Below are 25392 nucleotides of genomic sequence, written 5' to 3' on the forward strand. Positions count from 1 at the left end.
TGTGGTCTCAAAAGGTCATCACCATAACTTTCTTCATGAATGGAACTGTTCAGACTTGCTGAGAGGTGGGAACAAGAGGCATTTCCATGACAGACACTTGCTTCCTCTTTGGTGTTGCATGGAGCACCTACATTTAATCTCCTGTAACAAAGCAGAAATGGCACTCCTTCCTCCTTAATCCCTATCAAATGCATGAGAGACAATCCCATCCAAGTGGCTTTCTGACCTTCTGTGAGATGCCTTGGTGTGAATACGTCTTTTGGTAGTCGAGCAGCTCATGAATGATATGCTGCCTGCTGAGATGTTGAGTTTTTCTGAGTTAATCTGACAATAGTCCTGGATCAGACCTTTAATACGCACACAGTGTCATTTTTCATGGATGTGCTTGGCCGGCCAAATTGGTGCTCATCTTCAACATCTGTCCTGCTGTTATCAAACTCAGTGCACCATTGCCCAACCTGTTTCTTTTGACATAACATGCTTATTGTTCATCTCATCAAATTACTGAAGAATTTCCACTGATGAGGTGCCCTTCAACTGCAAAAACTGTATCACAGTACACATTTCTACATTTGACCATGTTTCCGTGCATGCAGCCATCTTGAAACTGATATTGTGAGGGTCTGACACAACATATGCATCACCTAAAAACTGCATGATAAAGCTTTGGTCTCCTCCTTGGTCTTGGAGAAAGTCTGAATACCCGTGAGAGCTCTTGTTACCTTATTTTTCAAAGTGCCTTAAAACCATCACCATATTTTTTTATGTTTTTCTAGAACATAACCTTAAGCTTAGATTTAATGTTAAGACAACCACTCAGCCTTTCTTACTCTAAACAGTTATTCCTAGCTAAAATTGTATGTCAACACCAGGCTCCCTTGCCAATTCCTGTATGGTGAATTTTCCTTGGGCAGATAACGCTGTGGTGCCTCTTGGAAGCATTATCAAGACCACCTTAAACACACCATGAAAGTCACAAATATCAACACTCAGACTGGAGACAGACTTGCCAATGAATGCTCAAGTTGGTGCTAAACCAAATTTTAATTCTGTTGAACTCTCAGCAAGGGCATCACAGGTAAGTAAAGTCTAAATGACAGAAACACATACTCTGTCAGATGCAAACTTGTCCTCCCCCATCCATTGATTGTAATCTGTGGGGTTGCATATTTCATGCTAGAATTGGCTTATTCAGTCATCAGAAGTTCAAGAACTAACAGCATTAGGTGCAAATGAATTGAAAGCAGGAGAAATTGCATATTCATAACAAGCAACAGTTGATAACAACAAAAAAATAAAATGTAATATATTTAGCAAGGTGTAGTTTTTTATTACTTTTAAGATGCATATATCTCATACCTCAAATTTTAAAATTGAAATATGCAGGAAAGATATATTGGTATGCAAGTTAATACAGTATGATTCATACACAACTCATTTGTTTTTAATTTTTGTGTGTTTGAGTAGTTTTCAATGAATAATGTCCTGAATAAGAGGGTACTTCATCAAATTTACTTCACAAATTACAATTAGACTGCATCATGAATAGACTTGAAATCCTACATTGTACCCTTCTAAGGTAAGACAATAACAAGTAATGCATAATTTTTGAGATTGGTTTGACCAAAATGTCCAGATTTTGGTTATTGCGGTCATTTGTTTGTATTCTACAGGCTTTATTGTTCAGAACTGTTAGGCCCTTTTCAGTACCTCAGCACTCTTTCACAATAGCCAATCATCTGCAATGTATTTTAGAATAATCCCTCCATAATGATGTAAAACAAAGACCTAACTTTCAATCAAATTGAGAAAATAAGTTTAAGGAGTATTTTTAAAGATATAGTAATATCTTAAGCATATACCATTAAGACTACATGTGAATCATAATACTCACCTTGTCTACCAGGGGGTGCTGTAAGAGTTGGATCACCATAGAATGGTATTCTTCCTCCAGACATACCAGGTTCACCTTTTTCACCCACCACAGAAACACCAGGAGGACCAGGGGGTCCCTGCAGAATGACAGATTGATTTCTCACAGAACCATTATCCACAGATATCATGCACAAATTTTATGGAGATCTTTTGCTGTATACGTTTAACTTTTTTTACTATAACTCAGCATTTTTTGACTATCACACAAAACATCTTATAACTCAAGAACCATAAGAAATAAGATATACAATTTTCCTGACAACTTAACAAGATTTCAGATCATGTATGGTGCAGTAAACAAGAAGGCCTAGAAGGCCTAATGACCGTTATCTCTGTGGCAGTGGCACATGTCTGAGTACATATTCTACTCACATGTACAGTATAATTTATTTTCCTGATTCTTCACTAATTTATACTATATGCAATAAAATTCCTTCTTAATTTGAACATAACAGGTCCTGCTTTGGGTGAATCCATAAAACATGACTCCATGCAAAGCCAAACTTTACAATCAAGATGCCAGAACACCAAGTCTTAGATTTTTCTTCTTAGCAAAGGAAATTCCCCCTACTATTATTAAGGTAAAAACCCCAATAAAATGCACTCTTTCACTTCTTGAGTAAACTGTAATTAGCCAATTAACCAGAAGATGATCTCAGTAAACATTTCATGACCCAGAAACATATAAATATCCTTCCCCAACACTAGCTCCCATTTCTGAATGCTTGACCTTGACCATATATCTGTTCATCTCAGCCACAATTTGGTCAAGTAACCTTGTCACCAAGGAATAATGAAAAGGCATCTAACACATTGTCATAGTCCTATTGCAGCCCTGGCTCACCAGTGAAAGGTAGTTTTCATATAGTATTTAGACTGTTTACATTATGCCACACTCACTATAAACTTGATACACTGGGTCCTGTCACTGGATTTACAGGCATTATTGTTTTCATCTTCCTGAGTGCTAATTCTCTTTGGGCATAACCACTATCACTCTCTTTTATCTTTTTCTTTTGCTATTTGTTTTATGATGCATTGACACAGACAGGTCTTATGGCAATAATGGGATAGGACTGGGGAAGGAATCAACCATGGCCTTAATGAAGGTACAACCCCAGCATTTTCCTGGTATAAAAATGGGAAACCACAGATAACTATTTTCAGGGCAGCAAACAGTAGGCTTCGAACCTACCACCTGCCAAATGCAAACTCACAGTTATGTATCCTAATCCACGTAGCCAATTAACTTGGTACCCTCTTCCTATAAACGCTGTTTAGACTGTTACTTTAACTTCTGCAATAAAAATTCAATAGTCATATGAGCAAGGGATGATTGATGTCATTGTAGATTTTGAGGATTTCCCTCCATAGGTGGTGAGAAATCACCTAGATAATAAGTTTATCTTAGTTTGCCTTCCTGTAATAGGTGAGAGTAGCTGCTATGGTGTTTCTCCATATTTTGAGTAGTTCACTGTATTGAATCAGGAACGCTGATACAGCGCCCCATCTCTAAGTATTTACAGTTTAAAATACTCGCTGCGCACAAGATTAGCCGACCGCAGCCGGTGAACGAGGAGCGAGCTCTGTGCTGGTCAGTCAAGGACAGGCTACGTCGTATAGAATGTTCTTTAGTTCCATGCCTGATAACTCAATAAATAAAATTAGCATAACAGTTTGGACTACATCAACGTGACGTGTAGCTAATGCTAAATTATGCATAATTACTAAGTCTCAAGAAAATCCATGGAAAATTGATGAAGCTGAAGTTATAGGGAAATCTCATGAAACAACTAGCTGATTTTGTATAAATTGATGACCAGGTGACACAACAAACAGTGTGTGATTCCACAGCCTAGCCGTGCTTGCTGACTGTACGACAGTCGACGACAGAATTCCACCAGTCTGTTACTATGAACTTCGACAGAAACCAAAGTAGTGTGCGTCGGACTTACATTTTCAAGTTATATTAGAACTGTGCAGTTCAACTTAGATTTTGGAACTGTGAATTCAAACATAGGTGAATGTCGAGTGCTAATGTAAAGACTTGTATTTCCAAGTGTAATTCTTTATTATTTTCTTTCTTCAAGTGGAGAGGTTGACTCAGTATTTAATACAGTGCATACAACCAGGAGTTCATAAATACAGCTCGAAAGCTGATTAACTCTTATTCTACATTACAGTTGAATAGACTTAACCAAGTAGCTTCAGTAAAGAGCAATTACTTTATCATACAAGTGTTTGAAGGTCATGACGATACTATCTGTAGTATTAGACATAACAGAGTGGTCTCAGTGAGCAAAACGTTATTTACCTTCGTAAGTATGTACTCCTTATTGTCACCCGATGGCCCGGGGTTAGATTCCCAGCTGAGTCAGGGGTTTTTAATTGTAAATGATTAATATCCCTGGCCTGGGGACTGGGTGTTTGTGTTGTCCTTAACGTTCCTTTCCTCACATTCAACACTCTACACTTCCTCCATTCCAATTACACACAGGGTCATATCACATGGTGCAAGTAGGGTCAAGAGATCTCTATAGGTTGATGCCCAGAACAGATAGCTTTATTTTTATTTTTTTCAAAAAAGAAAGGCTTAAACATTCTGCTGTATTGGACATACAGTGTACTTTGTACCACCAGTGTAATGAACCAGTGCCACATACACTGAACTGTTTGAAGGGGTTTTATGTCAATGTTTCACTCTTCAAATTGATGTAGATTTATCAAGTAGGATTAAGATTCAAGTATATATCAAACAACTTGGTAGCTAGCCCAAGATTATCCAACTTCTTTTGTCATCTCATGTTATCTGCATTTGCTATTCAAACAAACAATTCAGACTTATCACTCATCTGATGTCTGCTTAAAGGAACATAACAAGAAAGACAGATCACACAGGAATTGAAGCACCAATGTTAGAAAAATGAGCACAGAATTTACAACCTAATAAAACTCAATTATCACTCATCTCTCTGTTCTGTACATCTGCACATTGTAATGAGGAAAAAACTTGCTCCTCTCTTAAAGCAAACCAGATGTGTCTACCATGCCTGACTGCAACATAATAGTTCTCATTCAACAATATTGTTTGTAATTTCTTATTTCCATGTACACGTAAGCTAACAATAATGAATTTTACACAAGGCATTTCCAATGTTGTTTTGTCTTGACTAAGAATATGAAACATAGGTTTTTAAGTGAAAGCTAATACTGATAAATAATGGGGCATCATAATGAAATTTCAAGTGTCAATAACCATTAGTAACACTGTTTACATACAGAATTAAAATACTGTTTTATTTACTAGGGTAATAAAAGAAGTGCTATCAATTTATTGTTAACCTGTCTACTATAAATACATTGCAGTGGAGACCACTGCTACTAATTTAAGCCGGCAGTGGTCGCTAGGATAAAAGTAACGTGAGTGGTCGCGCGTTGAGCAAAATGCTCACAGTATTATGATGTGTTTACATAAAAAATACCAACCGATTTCAAAGCGTAAATGTGTTAACACATTAAATTAACATAAGAATAAATCTCAAATGGTTATAAAGAATGCTAAAAATTACAAATAGTAATAAATTCCAAATGGTTATAAGTTATAACTGTATTTGGAAAAACAATTCCCAACTTTCTAAAATAGTGTGTGCGTCATTCCCAATGGTCTTTACACATGGATGATGAGTCGCTATATTTTCAGCACAAGCGCGTGAGCATGGAATTCTTGGCTAGTGTCTGCTCCACTTTGTCACCTTTTCTTTCCCTATATAAACATTGTCACTAAACATGAAATTCTCATTTACCTCCAACATATGTTATTCGCGAGCTACAGATTGCTCTTCAGGTACGGTTCCATCAGCATGTTCTTCCATTACAGACTGTTCAGTATTCATTTTTATGTTCACTTGTTCACTTTCACAGTCCAAGTCGCTGTTCTAGCCCTCGAGTTGATCACTAAGAATTTCATCAAACCAAGCTAAATTGTTACGACTTGAAGCCATCATCATGCACTAATTATGTAACACATTAATACAATAAGTTGCAAAGAGCTGTTTCAACTATGAAACAACATTCAACAATAGCGAAACTATCACACATACAGAAATTAGCGCCAACGTGACTGGTCGCGCGTGAAACAAAATGCTCACTGTTGACAGTCACTGATAATTCCTCCCTCCCTGTGTGCGTTTCAATGCATCCATCCTTCTCTCAAAACTGCAGTGCAAAGGTACATCAGGGCTCAAGTTCGAAACTACATGCTGTATAAAAGAGCAGATGATTTTCAATATCCATGAGCATTTTGCTCATATAGCGACCACTGGCAGGTTAAGAGAGCATATAGCACAGAAAAAAATCATTTTTGAATATAAGGAATAACTGGGAAAGATTCACTTACTGGTTTGCCTGGGGGACCTGGAGGTCCTGGTACTGGAATATACTTCATTCCTATTTCACCATCTCCAACAGGACTTGGTAAGCCTGGTGGTCCTGGGGGACCAGGTTTACCTTCACCTGGAGGTCCCCTGTCTCCTTTGTCTCCTTTATCTCCTTTCCTCTGTAAAAGAAAAATATAATGATATATATATATGGAAGTAACCTCCTGTATTCACAGGCTGCTATTTAAAAAAAAGAAAAAGGTAATATATGTCATACAGTTTGACATATATTACCTTTTTCTTTTCCCTGAGTGATCAAATTTTATTTTTTATTAGAAGAACATTATTTGTAGCAGGGGTAACTGTTAGTTGGATGTCATTTGATTTGATATTGTTTTTTTCATAAAACCCTTTCAAACAAAATTGAGAACCTGGTGGCTAAATATTTAGCCACTGTTCATTTCTACTGACAAAAAGGCTGGTGGATTAATACGTGCACTGTTAGCTATTACCTTCACATGGATTATTGATAATAGTTAAAAATCATTATACTCGCATGAAATTATGAATACCGGTATATAATATAGCAATCGCTCCAGAAACACTCAATATATAGCAACAAACTGAGAATATACACAACATGTGATACTGCTAGGTATGCAAGAACTCAGTGTCTAAATATTTAGCCACTTTCGTCCCAAGTGGCAGCACAGTGCAGTAAATGACACACAGAATAGAAAGTGGCAAAATATTTCAGATTCTCTATGGGAATCAACATCTATATCATCTGATGGCCAAGCAGGCATCAAATTTTTGGTAATGAGACAAAGTCTCTCATAGTGCAATGGCACTACCGGTGGCTCAAAGTAGCCTACGCAGTGACCTCCATGGTATGCACTGGCCATGCGTCTTGGTAGGTGTGCTAGGTACCAACTGATGAGCCCAACCTAGCACATGGGGGCGAAATGCTGGCAACTAGGAATGAGTTAGCCAAAAAACATTCAATAACGGACCATTTATATTGGTATTATCAGTTGTCAGCGTCGCTTGTGGCGATACAAAGCTTTTGCTTCATCTTAAAGGTGACAGTAATAGGCTGCATTAATTGTCCTTTGTTCATGAAGAAAATCCACCAGAAAAACGCCCATGGAGTCCCAGAAAATGATTGCAAGCACCTTTCCAGCATATGGGTATGTTATGTCCTTAAGGCATCACTCTGGAGATAAAAATCAATATTTTGGTCGTTTTGGTGAAATTTCTTTTATGACTGAAATTGAAAGGATTGAGTTTCTTTTTTCTTGTCACAAAGTTATTCCGCTGAATTCAAACAATTAATCACTGTAATAATTCTTTGTTTGCCAATTGTAATTTTACATTTAAATCCCATTTTTCTCCCATAATATTCTGCTAAATGTAACAATATTTGTATGGTATATGTATCACAGCTATTTTAAGAAACCTGCATATGGAATTTTTTACTGCAGAATTTTTTCAAGTAGTAGGGATTTGTAAGTCAAAAATTTTAGAACGTAAAAATTAGACAAACTTTAGTATGATATATCTCCTTATATAACTTATGTACAGAAAAATCAATATTTAGTGCTTTTAAAAAAGTATACATTAACATGTTAATTAAATTTCATGAAAAAAATGGAATTAAAGATTTCAAAAGAAAAAAATTATTTTGGAAAAACTATTAATGTTATATGAAAGAAATGTTCGTGATATCTCTATTTTTTGTAGGTGACATTCCCACAAAGTTTCATGAAAATCCATGCATTAGGTAAAAATATCTTTTTATTTCTGGAGTGTCGCCTTAACCGGACCTGCTTTGTCCCTTCTCCACTACTACATTGCTTGCTTGCTTTGACTCTGGGGTGTAATGATGCACCCAAGATTCATTACAAGTCACAATACGACACAAGAAATCCTCTCCTTTCTCCTCATAGCGAAGAAGGAGTCTCTGACACACTTCCTAGCATAAAGTTTTTAGTTCCTGGTTGAGGAGATAAGGAACCCACCTGGCAGACAATTTTCTGAAATGGAGTTCATCTCAGATGATGGTTTGAACACTTCCATAACTTATTCCTACAGCTAAAACAATTTTCAAAACTTTTATTCACTGATCTTCACCAATAATAATACCACGAATGGCAACAATGTTGTCTGCAGTGATGCTTGTCTGTGGTCTCCTTCCATGAGGTTCATTTTCCACAGCTTCTTTTCCTGCCACAAATTTTTTAGCCCAATCACACACTTGAGTCTGCGAAAGTGTTTCTTCCCCAAACTGTGCGCGGAGCCGTCTCAAAATTTCGTAAGGATTGGTGCCCTCTTTTGCGAGAAATTTGATAATGATGCATTGCACAACAGACGTGTGCACCTCTTGCTCACTTATGGCATACTGAAGCAGCCCAGCTCTCCACTGGTGTTTGCGCATGCAAACCCCTTCTCCAGACACCTCCACCAACATCCTGGCAAAGCCTTGCCTCAGAATTATCACTTACAACAGTGGTACATTCAAATTCCTGTTTATATTTGATTCACCTTCATATAAGTGGAAGCAAAGCCAGACTAAAGTGTATTCGAAACAACCAAGAAACATGTATAAATTAACAAACTCCATTTCTTAACCAATCTGTGGTTAATAAGTTTTACAGTTCCACCCCTTAGCTTGTTCCCATGATTTTCTTTTGTCAATACTTTGTGTTGACATCAAACCTTCACACTGTAGAAGGTATGCCAAGCTGCTTTTTTTAAACTAATGTTTCTGATATTTTAATGTACAGGACCTTAGTATGCAATATTAGATACATGGATCCTGTACTTTTGATATGTAACAAAAACTTAGCATGTTTTTCTGTTGTATTTGTGCTTTGTATTTGTACTTTGATTAAAGTTGAAACTTAAGTCCCTGCATTGGCATAATTTGTAGTAAAAACTACATCTAAAACTTAACATATCTTTAATGTTTTATAACATTCTGCAGCTCTATTTTCAAGTTTAATAAATAATTTGATGCATAAAACCATTCTTGTACATCAGCCATTTCACAAATACATAGAGCATATAAAACATTTTTTTAACTTGTGCAGAGCCATATGAACTATTTTTGTAGGTGCTACATCTAATGGACCTTTTCAAGTATGGGAAATTCAGTCTGAATAAATAACAACTACCTGTGCATTTGCCACCAGCCCTATCAGGTACAGAGAGTGTGTTTGCCTCTTACCTAGAGGCCACAGGTTCGATACCAAGCCAGTCCAAAAAATTTTATTGATGACTGAGGGATGCAACAAGGTTCACTCAACTTTGCGAGATCTACCGAGAAGCTGTGTGGTACGAGAGGCAGCAGATCTGGCTAAGGGAGCCGAGCAATAGGGCGGAGGATGTTGTTATGCTGATCATGTGGCACTTCAGTATTTGCAGTCCATCTGGCTGTGTAGCAGTCATTTTAGTAGGCAATGCCCTAATGGGCTCTTGAGCCATGAATTTATTCAGGAGTTGTGTATATTTCAAGGCATATATGATTTCAAAAAAATATTTTGTTGCACAAAAATATTATTTTATACAATGCTTTCAAGAATTATTATATTATAAAAATTGAATGCCATGGTCCCATAAATAAGTAGGCTAAAGTAAAACCTCGTTAATTTGAAGTCGTTGGGACACAAAAATCAGACTTCAAATTATGTGATTTTGAATTAAATGCTACCTTGTAATTCAGAAATGCCAACCCTAGCAGTGTCATAAAATATTCTAAGACCCATTACTGCATGCAATTAATTAAGCTTGATTCTCAGTTTAAACCTTTAAAATGCCATGAAAAACACTATTTCCAAAATGTATCCAACAAGGTGCATTTACATTATTCAAATAAAACAATGGCAAACATAACCTCACACAACGAAAGGGAAAAAACACAATCCAAAGTAGAGGATAAATTATGCTGGCTCCGCTGTGCAAATGCTTTATCTTCTGGATTACTGTTCTTTTTGCATTTTTAGATGCCTTGTATATGCACGGGAAGAACCCAACGTACTTAAAACATCGTGTTTTTTGATCTTTCCTATGATGAGGGAAGAAAGCCTCTTGCTTCTGTGTGCATTGCAACACAGTACAGTGACTCCCACACTTGTACAATATCCTGGCTGGCACTTCTCTCCTACAAAACCATAAGTCCATTTGGGCTTGGCATTAAAAAATGCATTTTCATTGGCATTGACAATTTTGTTTAGTGCGTACGAAATGATTATATGAGCCTTGTTTGTTTGCCAACTGTCGGTATTGCCAGTGCTCGCAGATTCTACTTCTCCGCACACTGCCTGCTATGTGACATTGTTGCGTTCCATAAAATGCTGAATACAAAATAATTAATTTCACTCGAACTTAGCAAATATGTAGCACATTGTAGTCACACTGAAGTTAGTGAAAGTGCAGAAAGCTACTCCTGTATGTTCCAGAAGACGTGTTCTTTCATGGTGCGGAGAAATTTTGAATTTGAATTACTCTGTAAAATACTATATTTTTCAAAATGTAAAGGCAGTTTTGAATTAAAAATCTGAATTTTGGTAATAGGACTGACACTGTTCTTTGAAATATGAATTATCTGTATTTAGAATTAAACAATTTAAATAACATGCAAAACCATACCTCAGGTTTTTGGGAATGAGAGTTGCTTCAAATTAGGCGAGATTTTGAATTAACCGATTTTGAATTATCGAGGTTCTACTGCATATAGTCTGTGTCAAATGGTAAGCTGTTTCCATTGTGGGTGTTTTCATGAAGTAGAAATATTTTGGCCAGGCACAAGAGATTTTTAACACAGTGAAATTTTCCACGGAGGGCAATTTATTGAGTGGTGGATAATGCAATAATATAGCAGCTGCTTAGCACTAGAACCACCGGAATATATTCTGTACCTTGAATCGCCAATGCGGTTATTCTGACCACTACCGAAATTATTATATTTTCGTTCTCGGTACGCACAGTTCCTCATTATCATCATTTTGCCTCTGTTTCTGTACATTGCTTTATGAGTTTTAATATTGATTTATCAATAAAAAGACTCCACGCACTCGTTACACTGTCGTCACAAACATGCCATTTTGGAAGTCGTGGATTTTCTTTCGAGGTGTAGACTTCCCAAAGTCTGCTACACTCCACTCCGTGATGCCATCAGTACCTAATGATACATTTTATGGCCACAGCAGGCTTTTACCTTGGTTGTCGCATCCCCTATGATACCATGCTTTACGGGTTACTGTTTCTACGGCTGTAATAGAATAATTGAAAACTCGTCAGTACTCAGCCTATGTGAGGCAACATTATAATTTGAATTAATACGATATAAATCAAGGAATTTCACTGATGTTGTTATGCTGATAGTTATAATAATACTAATATCAACTTACTTTCGGTGTGAAAAATCCGGTTTCCAGCATGATCTGAAGAAGGGAAGGCATGATGAGGAGTGAAATAGTTTGCCATTGTTTTACTCATTGGACTCATTGGACCAGAAAGTGCTATTGTGGCAATACTGGCTGGTTGAATAGCACTTTCATAACACCCAGATGCATTAGTTGGTCAGCAGCTTACATACAGTCACAGCCATAAGTGAGACTGGGACTTCCGTGGAGTTCCCTATCCCAGTTTTCATTTGATTGGTAGTAATCTTCGTATACATTTTCTTTTCTTAGGTCCTTTATATCTGGACCACATTCTACATCAGACATATCTTCAGAAATGTCATGCAGTAGACTCAGCAACTGGTGGTTTACGAGACATCTTCACTGTACTGTGACAAGCTGATTAAAGACAACACTACCAGAGACGCAGCGAAATAATGTTCGAACAATTCGTAATATATCCCAGTTACAATTTTAGTTTTTGAATATTACCATTGTTGATAGGATAATTATGAGCAGATGATTATATCTCAACGAGAGGTATGTGTTATAATACATTTTATTATGATAGTTAATGAAGGGGTCAAAATGACCGCTCCGGTGGTAGTAGGTATACCCGTTACTAATGCCCCATCCATTGATGCAAAATTAATTATATTTAATATGGATTTTCTTGACCACTAATCAGGAAAAGTCACTGCAGCTCAATATTCTGCAGTAAAAACTGTAGTCAAAATTGAGTTTGGAAAATGTTTAGCAGTCATTTTGACTGCTCTGGCAGTTCTAGTGTTAGTTGAACAATTCTAGGTAGCCTCTTGAAGCCAAAATGCTTCCCATTTGACACAGACTATTGTACAGTGCAATCAGTTATATATCCAGTCTAAGTACATCATTGTAACAAAAAGAGAAACATAAAGGTGAGCTAAGAGAAAAATGTGTAAAGAGAATACTAATAAAGAAGAGTAAAACTTGTGTTCATGATTCAGGAAATGTGCGAAGTATACTTACTGTTAAATCTCCAGAATCGCCCTTATCACCCTTCAGTCCAGGGAGTCCTGGTGGTCCTGGTCGCCCAGGTGACCCCTGAGAGTGTGAAAAATGAATGCTTTCAAAAAATGAATTGGTAACCACTCAAATATAATCAATGTAATTCTTATAATTCACTACAAATCTATGCCTGTTATTTTAAATGCTATGAAGGAGTTCTTTAACATCACAAAGCTGAAATTTGCCATGCCTAAACTTCCTCAAATGTCACCAATGTCAGGATCAAAACTGCTATCTTGGAAACTGAAGTACATCAATTAAATGACTGCAGTGCAGATGACATCAGTTATTGTTATTGCTAATATTATTTAACATGATAAACTTCAGAATTCACATTTACATCATATTGGTTGAACTGTTAGGCAATGGTTTCATTTCATATGATTAAACAAGATTAATATTTCAGTAACAGTCATTCATCTATTGAATCTACTAACAAGTTCTATTTTAACAAGTAGTACAATACATTTTAAATCTCCAGTTGATCAGGTTCATATTTAATTATAATTTGATACATCATTGGAGCATGTAGAACTAGACAAAACATATACAGTAACCCTAAAATCTGTAATGAGGTTGCTATAGGTACATGCTGTATTACAGTAAATACCATTCCCAGCCCTTTTAGTAAGATCCATCAGTGATACACAGTGTGTGAAATTATACAGATCATCGCTTTAAGGATTCTTTCAATTGGTGTAGTGCCTGTTTGAAACTGGTCAGAAAAGTATTGATACTTAAAAGAGTTGACGGACTAGGAGGACACGCTGATTCCTTCAGTGTAGCGCGCGTGCGGCCCAGAACATCTAAGGGCATCACAGACCTGTTATTGCTCAATCTCGTGCGGCTAGAATCCGCCTGTCCCTCTAAGAAGATGTGTTGCCGCCGGTAGCACGAACGGATACCGGATGCGACTATTTAGCAGGCTAGAGTCTCGTTCGTTATCGGAATTAACCAGACAAATTGCTCCACCAACTAAGAACGGCCATGCACCACCACCCACTGAATCAAGAAAGAGCTCTCAATCTGTCAATCCTTCCGGTGTCCGGGCCTGGTGAGGTTTCCCATGTTGAGTCAAATTAAGCCGCAGGCTCCATTCCTGGTGGTACCCTTCCGTCGATTCCTTTAAGTTTCAGCTTTGCAACCATACTTCCCCCGGAACCCAAAAGAATTTTGTATGGATATTTCTAGCCGAGAGCAGCCCTTGTAAGGCAGATCCTCCGATGAGGGTGGGTGGCACCTGCCATGTGTAGGTAACTGTGTATTATTGTGGTGGAGGATAGTGTTATGTGTGGTGTGTGAGTTGCAGGGATGTTGGGGACAGCACAAACACCCAGCCCCCGGGCTGTTGGAATTAACCAATGAAGGTTAAAATCCCCGACCCGGCTGGGAATTGAACTTGGGACCCTCTCAACCGAAGGCCAGTACGCTGACCATTCAGCCAAAGAATAAGACAACAGAGCTGATAAAGCCAAATAATATACCTGAGGGTGTTGTCAGGTGGCGGTGATTATTGTTTTAAGAGGAAGTACAACTAGGCAACCATCCTCTATATAACACTAATCAGAAGGAAAAAAGGGAAGGGATCCGACACTTCGAAAAATGAAGATATCGGTCAAAGGAAGACAAGGGCCACGAAGGGCTTGAAAATGAAAGACTCCCTAGCCCTCGCAAACCTAATAGCGTCGGGGTCGGAAAAGAACAAGAGTTGACCAAAAGAGGTCGGATAGGATAGATGAAAGTGAGGAGCCTGGCACAAGTAAGTGGAAGCAATGCCAGGACTCAGCTGAGGGCCCCGTGGTCGCCAACCCACGCTCCAAAGTTCAGAGCCCCTGGGGCTCCTTTTAGTCGCCTCTTACGACAGGCAGGGGTTACCGTGGGTGTTATTCTACTGCCCCCACCCACAGGGGGGGAGGGTGTTGTCACATCAACTATATGACACTACAGTATTTGGAGGCTATCTGGCTTGACAGTGGTAGTCTTGGCAGCAGCAGATCAAGGCTCTTAATGAGCTATATACTGTACAGTATACCGTACTCATACAATGTAATTTGTTTACCAAAGTATGTGAGATTTAACCCAGTTGTCTGGAGGTTGGGGGAATAACCTAACCCCAGTAAAAGCCAGTCCAGAGCCTGGATAAATGTGATATTTTGGTCTTGAAAGATTCACAGAGGCCAATTCTTTGCTTCTGGTGAAGCTCAAGAAATGCCTAGGTAGCAATCTTTATGCTAGTGCTTCCAGTAAGTCCAAACCCCAAATGGGAAAGGGCAAGGTTAAGTTCCTGTCAACTTAAATGGGGACATCTTGACTAAGGTACGGTAACCCTAACAGCAAAGACCCTGGTCACCAAGTTGGGGGGTTGAACTTCTTGTAACTATAACTAACAACCTTGAAAAAATGTAATTTGTAAAAAAGGAAAGGCTTTTAAGAAGCTAGTAGATCTAATGGATAAATGACCTGCAACGTTGAATGTTCAAAGTATATGGATAGAGGATGTGCAACAAGATCTGAGAGAGTTGTAAGTGCAAGTTTGGAGAAGGAGAGCAGCAGACAGAGGAGATTGGGCGATTATCTTAAAGGAGGCCAAGGTTCTCAGAAGACCACAGAGTGAATGAGGGAGTGTGTGAGTGAGTAATTATTGTGTAATTCATTGTACATAATGAAGTACCACATGATTTGAACACTAGAAAAAAGACTGCCTGCTAGGCATTTCTTGAGCTTTACCAGAAGTACAGACTTGGCCACTGTGAATCTTTTGAGATTCAAGGATTGCTTCACTTTTCCCTTTTGATTTCATTTTTCTGATACTCACTAACTTCAAGGTAATAACCAGTGTATAAAAATGTAATGAATTCAGGTATGGTGACAGTAACAGTGTTTCATTGTCATATTTGTCACTCACATTACTTCTAGACCTTTTTTTTCAGACTTGTCAAAAGTGACAAAAATCTGAAACACAATTTAACTTGAATTATTGAATTCCATCAAAAGCAATATTTTAATATAAAAGAAATTTTCTCATAAAATATCTTCACAGTTTCACTGAGGTAGAGAAATTACTGTTACCATATGTGGTAGTTTAAAATCATGTTCAGATAGATGTTAACAGATTATAGGTCATAGGTGGATCAATTTCCTTGAACAAGAATGATCCATCTATATGATCTGATTGTTTTGAAATGGCATCTGTGGCTTGTCAATGAATAAAGTAGGTCTATACAAGTATGCAAATGTAACCACAAGGCTAAGAGTAAAACAAACTCATTCACCAGGAAAATTTCATGTATTCAGTTGAACCTTTAAAAAACAGAGGTGAGGAAATAATTGAACTCAGTTGACTCTCTCAACTTCTACTTACCTTCAAATGCTTCGGAAGCAGAAAGGAAACAAGAATTTTTAGTACCATACTGCATATGACTGATAAAACAAAATAGTGATATAATTGTTCATACAATGTGCTACTTACTGTCCAGCCAGGCATGCCCATCTCTCCCATACCACCAGGTTTTCCAGGGGGTCCAATTGGTCCAGGTGGGCCTGGCTTGCCTCGACGACCTCTCTTCCCCATGTCGCCCTTTTCTCCCTTAATGGTAATGAAGTCTCCATTCGTTGCTATCTGAGCTGGTCCCGGTGGGCCTCGCTCCCCTCGTTCGCCTTTCAGTCCTGGTGGTCCGACAGGACCCATTGAACCATCCTTCCCAGGTTCACCCTTCTCACCTGTCGAACCCTGAAAATTGTCATATTAATTGAAATCATAAACTAGACATGTAGAATAGATGGGTCTTTTCACTTCATCAGACATTTGCTAAGTACCGAGCTTGGAGCAAGACAAATGATTGAAATAATTTGTAGTGTTCAATGGAAAACTGTCAGGATGCTAAATGTCATAGCTGATAAATAGAAAACACAGAAAAATACCAAAATGATTACCTATCTATAATATTTTTAACAAAACAAAAGTAATGGAGTGCAGTCGGACGAAGGCAGTAGGAGATGAAGTCTTAAAGGAAGTACATGAATATTGTTACTTGGGTAGTAAAATAACTGACAATGACAGAAGTAAGGAGGACATAAAATGCAGACTAGCACAAGCAAGAAAGAGCTTTCTTAAGAAATTTGCTCACTTCAAGCATTGATATAGGAATTAGAAAGATGTTTCTGAAGACTTTCATCTGGATCATGGCATTGTATGGAAGTGAAACATGGATGATAACTAACTCAGAAAGAAAGAGAATAGGAGCTTTTGAGATGTGCTCTTACAGAAGAATGCTAAAGGTGAGATGGATAGATCGAATCACAAATGAAGAGATATTGAATTGAATTGGTGAGAGAAGATCGATTTGGCTAAATTTGATGAGAAGAAGAGATAGAATGATAGGACACATCTTAAGACACCCAGGACTTGTTCAGTTGGTTTTTGAAGGAAGTGTAGGTGATAAGAATGGTAGGGGTAGACCAAGGTATGAATACGACAAGCAGATTAGAGCAGATGTAGGATGCAGTAGTTATGTAGAAATGAAGAGGTTAGCACAGGATAGGGTGGCATGGAGTCCTGTATCAAACCAGTCTATGGACTGATGATTCAAACAACAACAACAAAATGTCATATTTTCAAACTTTTGAATAGCAAATACTGTATTTCAAGAATTGGAAGTTTGCTAACAGTGATGACATTTCTGCAGTGTAGATAAAATTGAGCAGATTTAGTATGTAGACCGAAATGAGCATTATGGAAAGGGATTTTGATGACCGACCGACCAATCAATCAATCAATCAATCAATCAATCAATCAATCAATCAATCAATCAATCAATCAATCAATCAATCAATCAATCAATCAATCAATCAATCAATCAATCAATCAATCAATCAATCAATCAATCAATCAATCAATCAATCAATCAATCAATCAATCAATCAATCAATCAATCAATCAATCAATCAATCAATCAATCAATCAATCAATCAATCAATCAATCAATCAATCAATCAATCAATCAATCAATCAATCAATCAATCAATCAATCAATCAATCAATCAATCAATCAATCAATCAATCAATCAATCAATCAATCAATCAATCAATCAATCAATCAATCAATCAATCAATCAATCAATCAATCAATCAATCAATCAATCAATCAATCAATCAATCAATCAATCAATCAATCAATCAATCAATCAATCAATCAATCAATCAATCAATCAATCAATCAATCAATCAATCAATCAATCAATCAATCAATCAATCAATCAATCAATCAATCAATCAATCAATCAATCAATCAATCAATCAATCAATCAATCAATCAATCAATCAATCAATCAATCAATCAATCAATCAATCAATCAATCAATCAATCAATCAATCAATCAATCAATCAATCAATCAATCAATCAATCAATCAATCAATCAATCAATCAATCAATCAATCAATCAATCAATCAATCAATCAATCAATCAATCAATCAATCAATCAATCAATCAATCAATCAATCAATCAATCAATCAATCAATCAAATCAATCAAATCAATCAATTGATGATCTGCATTTAGGGCTGTGACCCATCAGTTGTTTCACTAACTTTTTCTTAAATATTTTCAGAGCGCTTGGAAATTTATCAAACATTTCCCTACCTGCCGTAATTTATCACAATCCCTTACTCCTTGTCCTGTAAATGAATTATTTGTCCTCTGATCTTTCCAACTTTTAAAGGCTCTGCTCAAGCTTATTCATTTACTAATGTCATTCCATGCCATCTCTCCACTGATAGCTTGAAACATAAATACCACTTAGTCTACCATCTTGTCTCCTTACTCCCAAGACTTCCCAGCTTGAAGTTTGAAAATTTTTTGTAACACTACTCCTTGTTGGAAATCCCCCAGAACAAACCATGCTGCTTTCCTTTGAATCTATTCCAGTTCTCGTATCAAGTAGTCCTGGTGAGAGTCCCATATACTGGAGCCATACTCTAACTGCGGTCTTACCAGAAACTTATACGACCTCTTCTTTACATCCTTACATCCTTACATCCTTACTATAACCCCTAAATACTCTCATAACCATGTGAAGAGATTTGTAACCTTTCTTAACAACCTCGTTAATACGATTTCTCCAATGAAGATCATTCCTTATATTAACACCTAGGCACTTATAGTGTTCCCCATGAGGTACTATCATCCCATCCTCACAGACATGCAGGTCGTCTCCAGGCATTAAATTGAAAGATCTATACCAGGCCTCTCCAGAGGCCACATCCATTACATGAGGAGCATCGTTTCAAAACATATTAAATGCAGTCGAGGTCAGAATACGTTTTGATGCGGTTTCCCGCCAATTAGAATATGCTCTTTAACGCTGTTGAGTTAGATCGGGTCATTTCGCATTCTTGCCCTATTCAGTGCTGAAAAACATGATTCAAAACAAATCGTATTATGTGCACCACGGCGAACGGTTCAGAACGTATTATGTTCATGATAATGTTTCCCAGCCTGCATTTATCCGACTCTTTTGTTGGTTTTTCCCGCTATTTTTATATCGTACTTGACAGTGTGGTATAGCTTCCATGCCCGTTCACTTTCGATCACAATGGAGGGCTACTTACCCATATTAGAGCATTTGAAAGGAAGTAGAAAGCGAATAAGACTTGCAAAAACTAAAAGACAATGTTATCAGGAAGCTCGGTAAGTAAACACTCCTGTTGTAAGTTACGAATGATCATTACTATTGAAATTGGTTATATCAGTATATTGGATGTGCTTTTTGCATGGGAAAGATTGCATAAACACATGTTTTCATACATTGCATAAGTTTTTCTTACCATATTTACTGCTAGTCCTACAACAACGTGAATGATTACGTGGACGTCTTTTTATTTTAGGTACTCGAATCACGATCCACCATGCAATCACAAGGCAGGCAGATTCAAGTGTGGGAGTATCCTAGTATTCTACCTGGTGAAAGCAAAAAATATAATTTACAGCGTACCAAACAAAGTGGAACAAGACCGCCGACTGAGCCATATGATAAAAGTTACATCTCCGAAACAATGAAGAAGTGGAAAGCAATATGCAGGAGAGCGCAGTTGGAATTCCATTGTTGTGTCGTATGAGATAGGTTGTATTTTTCTTTATAATACTGCTACTAGATTTCAGGAGAAAGTGCTACAATGTCATGTTATTATTAGGACGTCATTATCTGTAGCGAACAGCTGAGTAATTCAGTAAACAGTCAATTGCAATAAATAATGAGGGGCTTTATTCTCATCTTCCTTCTGTTGCAAGGAAAAAGTTAATATAATTGCACAGTACAACTGAACTTACAAGAATGGAATACAGCTTATGAGCGTAGCTATACTAGTCGTTTATTCTTCTTTTCTAGGTGAATACTGGTGATCAAGCAAAAGTGGTCTGCTCAAAATTCTTTCAGAAATTGTTTGGGATAATCTAAACCAGGATTAATAATATATCCAAAGCTGTTAAGAATGATGAAGGTGTTTGAGAGAAGAGAGGCAGGAATAGGAAGAGCTCTCTGTTTGCTGCAAAGAAAGAAAAAGTAATTGCATTTATTTCTCAGTTAGGAGGAAGGGAATCGCATTACAACAGGAATAAAAGTCAGAGGTTTTATCTACCAGCAGAGTTAAACATAAACAGACTCCACAAAATGTATAATGCGAGTGTTTCAGCGGACCTGAAAGTGAAAAAGTGGTCCTTTCAGAATATTTTCCATACACAGTTCAACATTGGGTTTGGGACACTATCCACGGATGCTTGTAGTTACTGTGCTCGAATGCTCTTTCAGATTAAATCTGAAAAAGATAGTGCTAAAAAGAACCATTTACTAGCTGATTTGGGAGAACATAAAATTCGCTCACAGGCTTTTCACAAACTTATGAGGGAACGACCTGCTGACACAATTTCCTGCTTTGATTTACAACAGGTACAACCACTGCCTAAATTATCAATTGGCAAAGCATTCTATTTGTGCCAAATATAATTTTATGCACTGTGTGTTACCGATGTCAGCATTCAGAATCCAAAATTGTATGTATGGAATGAGACTGAGGCTGGAAGAGGGCTAAACGAGGTGTCATCAGCTGTTACTTTCTTTTTAGATGAGGTACATTTCGATAAATCAATCACCTGTATCAGGCTGTTCGCAGATGGATGTGGAGGCCAAAACAAGAACATGCACATTATCCATGCTCAGCACCCACTAACATTACCATGATTGTTGTCATCTTTCCCATCAGAGGACATTCTTTTTTTTTTGTTGTTGTTGTAGAAAAGTTTCTTCGTAAGTGCTCTGACATCGTTACTCCTGAGGAATACTTACTGAGAGATCTATCAGTCTGTGGGGACTGTAAAACATCAAGGAAAAGAATGGGTTATAAGGGACTTCAAGATCCTCGCCAAGCATTTTAAGAAATTGGACGGGGTTAAAGAAATGAAGATTGTGATTCTGAAGAAAAGCGAGAAAAGTGGTCAGTACCACATTACAGTAAAGATGAAACCGACGTACAGGCTTGATGACCCCTCAAAGCAATTCGTAACCCTTCTGAAATGAGGCATAAGAGTGGGCCAGGTACTCATAACAACTTACGGAGCAGAAACTTGGACAATGACAAAGAAGGATGAGAGTCGAATAAAGGCAGCCGAAATGTTCTTGAGGAGTACGATACAGAAGAGTAGAAGAGACAAAATAAGGAATGAGAAAATCCGGGAAGAAATTGGAGTGGAAAAAATGAATGATAGAATAGAGAAGAGTCGACTAAGATGGTTTGGGCACATAAAGCGAATGAGCGACGAAAGAATGCCAAAAAAGGTGATGGAAATGCAAATCCAAGGAAGGAGAGGCCGTGGACGACCACGATTGAGATGGAAGGATACCATCCAATGCAGCAGTATAGAAAGAAACCTGAACTGGGACACAGTGTTGGAGGAGGAGTGGTGGAAAGACCAAAGAAAGTGGAGAGGAACCATATTTGCCCCTACCCAGCTACAGCTGGATAAAGGGAAATGATGGTGATGATGATGATGATGATGATGATGATGATGATGATGATAAATTACATTTATGTTCTTATGTTCAAAATAATGATGACTTTATGTCCCCGGTGCCCACAAATTTTTTGTTTTAAAATATAGTACGTCCCGTGTTTGATGTACATCACCCTCCAAATTTCACGAGGATTGGATAAATTGTTTCTGGATTGATACAGATTTTTTTTTTGCTAGGGGCTTTACGTCGCACCGACACAGATAGGTCTTATGGCGACGATGGGATAGGAAAGGCCTAGGAGTTGGAAGGAAGCGGCCGTGGCCTTAATTAAGATACAGCCCCAGCATTTGCCTGGTGTGAAAATGGGAAACCACGGAAAACCATCTTCAGGGCTGCCGATAGTGGGATTCGAACCTACTATCTCCCGGATGCAAGCTCACAGCCGCGCGCCTCTACGCGCACAGCCAACTTGCCCGGTGATACAGATTTTTATCATACCTGGAAGAGACTGAACAGTTCACAGAACAAACAAATCTAGAAATATTATTACACTTGGCTTTGTTAATATTCACTCACTTGAAATTCAAAAATAACTTCACGTCCAACAATCAACAATGCAGCCGGTCAACACAGCTTTAATACACCAAATGCCTAATTCTATGCTTCAGCTGATCAGTGTCAAGCCGGCTCGGCATTAAAAGAGTATCACTTTTTACTCTCCAGACTTTGTACATACTTGTATATATGTTTATATGTGTTATTTTACATTGTATTCTTTAGTACGAGGACTACTGATATCCATGAGTTTATATTTTTACGCCACTTGTACTTTGTTCCAAACTTCTTTGTATATATATTTCTCGTATTATTATTAATTACTACTCACCTGTACCATACTAACATTTCTCATCTCATTACCACACTTCACTTTATAAATTATTAGAGTTAAAAATAACATGTTTTAGGATTCAACAAAAAACTTATGTATGCTTTAATATGGCTGATGATGACCCCTAGGTAGGTCGAAACTAGTTCCATGTAATTTATAATATTGTAAATACATATTAGTATTGAATAGGTGGAAACCTTTACTGTGTTACTATTCATAAGTTGCTTTACATCGCACCAACATAGATAGGTCTTATGGCGACGATGGGACAGGAATGGGTTAGGAGTGGGAATGAAGCGGCCGTGGCCTTAATTAAGGTACAGCCCCAGTATTTGCCTGGTGTGAAAATGGGAAACCACGGAAAACCATCTTCATTGCCGCCGACCCACAATCTCCCGAATACTGGACACTGGGCACACTTAAGTGACTGCAGCTATTGAGTTCGGTAATATTTTCTTATCAGGTCTCTTCAGCATGAAAAAATCCGATACTGCTCTAAGTAATACAGAAATATATTTTAAGTGAAGATATCATATTTCATTGTATAACTGTCACCATTTCATAATAGTTGCACCCTTATCTATAGGATTATAAAATTTTCCCACATAATTATTTGTCTTGCAAGTGGTTTAACATTGCACTACCACACATCAATGGTTTTTGGCAAAGCAAGGATGGGAAAGGGCTAGAAATGCAAAGGTAGCACCCATGGCCTTAATTAAGGTACAGCCTCTGAATTTGCCTCATGTGAAAATGGAAAATCACAGAAAACCATCTTCAGGGCTGCCAATGATGGGATTAGAACCCACCATCTCCCAAATACAAGCTCACAGCTACGTGACCCTAACTGCATGGCCTCGGTTACATAATTGCTGCATGAGGGTTAATTTTCTGTTTATTACAATCAAGACTTACTCAAAAATCTGAGGATAGATTTGTTTATAATACCCACAGCAACCACAGGCCTTCAAATGGCCTCATCTCCTCTGTCAATGCATCAGTTGATACATCAGAAATGTTATCTGGTACTATTTTATCTAAATCATTTTTAATTTCCTCAGCTATAAAAAGCACTTTATTCTTCCAATAATATGCTGAGGAAACCAGGTTCATACTTTCATAGCTTCTGGCTCCTAAACAAGATCTAAAAGTTCAAATTTATAAAATCATGAAAAGGAGATAATTACTTCAAACTATCAAAACTATGTACAGAAACCAATCATTCAAATCTTCACTTATTGATAGAGCAACTTTCAGTGCAATTAGATGCCATCAATGGGAAATAATATGAACTATTTGAACCAGAGAGCTAAAACTTGGATAGTCATGCTTGGCACTTGCTTGCATGGAAACTGATCACTATAAGTTGATACGACCAATCTTTACCATTTTAATTTCCTCTTCTCATAATGGTTGTGCTGATTATGTGATTAATTTTGTTACTCAGATAAATAACATTTTCAACTAACCTGAAGACCATTCACACCTGGGATTCCTGGAAGACCATCATTACCCTTTTCTCCTTTCTCTCCTTTGGGTCCTGAGTCACCCTTATCACCCTTTGGTCCCATTTCACCGGGATCACCTTTGAGTCCTGCAAAGAAAAAGTGTATTCTGAGGAGGATTTAAATCAGTACTTTACACAAAATATGATACAGAATGTAATGGATACAGTGGTGCAGCTAGGTTCTCAGAGGCCCTGGTGCAGGCCCCTAACTACAATTGCTAAATGTGATTCCTGGAGTTTTAAATCAAATTTATATACATATTATATTATAAATTAGATTTAACCATACATAAACAGTTATGCATATGGAATGCTTGGTTTTACAAATTTGGAGAACAATGGTATCAAATAATGAGTTGTTAACTCTTAAATCAGGCCCCAAATGAGGATCCCCAATAAAGGTGGGGTTCCTGTTTTAAAAAAAATTGAAGGTAATCTATTGTTCATTGAACATAGTTCTTTGACTTCTAGCAATCCTGGTGTGTTGTACAGCTTGCTGTATGTTAGAATTGTACTTGTTAAGGCCCGCTCACACCTAGTGGAAGGGAGACGCGGAGAGGAGAATTTCCGAGAAGAATTTCTCTCATATGCACTCATATCTACCGGAAGTGCGCCTCGCCATTTGGACAGCTGTTATCATCTGTCACAGTGGTGTGTGAAACGTGACTCAGTCGAACGCAACTAAAATGGATCGCTTGTTAGCTCTTGCTCTGTTGGCTGAAAATGCTGAAAGGCAAGAACAGAGGCAAAATCGAAGATTTTGGGTTCATGACATAAATTTATCCAGGAATTTAAATGGTGAATTTTGTACATTGTTTCAATCGCTGTTGCGCGATGAAGAGAAATTCAAAGTGTATTTTCGAATGAGCATTGTGAAATTCCAACAGCTATTTCAGCTTATTGAAGAACATTTAAATAAGCATTTTATGAGATTTCGTGAACCTATATCAGCGACCCTAAGACTGGTTGTATGTTTAAGGTGAGTTAATTATGTTGAATATTTTAATAGTTCTTAATGTTCCATTTATTACAAAACGCTAGTGGCATACATATAATAAACACAACTAGAACTACATGACAATATATATTAAATATTAAAATCAGCGATGTACTAGTACTCAAGTGGTTCTGTTAATACATATAATTTTAAATAATTATGAATAACAATGTAATTTATTACTAAAAGTAGTAACTTAAAAAGAACTAAAGCTATTGCCACTGAACTGAA

At 37.5% G+C, this 25392-nt stretch overlaps 1 protein-coding gene across 1 annotated transcript in view; it reads right to left on the reverse strand.

Annotated features, from left to right (window-relative positions):
• Positions 1 to 25392, reverse strand: part of LOC136856947 (collagen alpha-1(XVIII) chain) — a 622397-nt gene that overhangs the window by 53785 nt on the left and 543220 nt on the right. Inside the window, exons 12-16 of the mRNA XM_067135237.2 lie at positions 24127 to 24251; positions 16233 to 16493; positions 12725 to 12799; positions 6332 to 6490; positions 1895 to 2012 (exon numbers count right to left, since the gene is read on the reverse strand). Coding sequence (XP_066991338.2) covers positions 1895 to 2012; positions 6332 to 6490; positions 12725 to 12799; positions 16233 to 16493; positions 24127 to 24251 — 738 coding nt within the window. The remainder of the gene's footprint in view (positions 1 to 1894; positions 2013 to 6331; positions 6491 to 12724; positions 12800 to 16232; positions 16494 to 24126; positions 24252 to 25392) is intronic.

The sequence above is a fragment of the Anabrus simplex genome, chromosome 1 (genome assembly GCF_040414725.1).
Source record: "Anabrus simplex isolate iqAnaSimp1 chromosome 1, ASM4041472v1, whole genome shotgun sequence".
Taxonomy (NCBI): domain Eukaryota; kingdom Metazoa; phylum Arthropoda; class Insecta; order Orthoptera; family Tettigoniidae; genus Anabrus; species Anabrus simplex.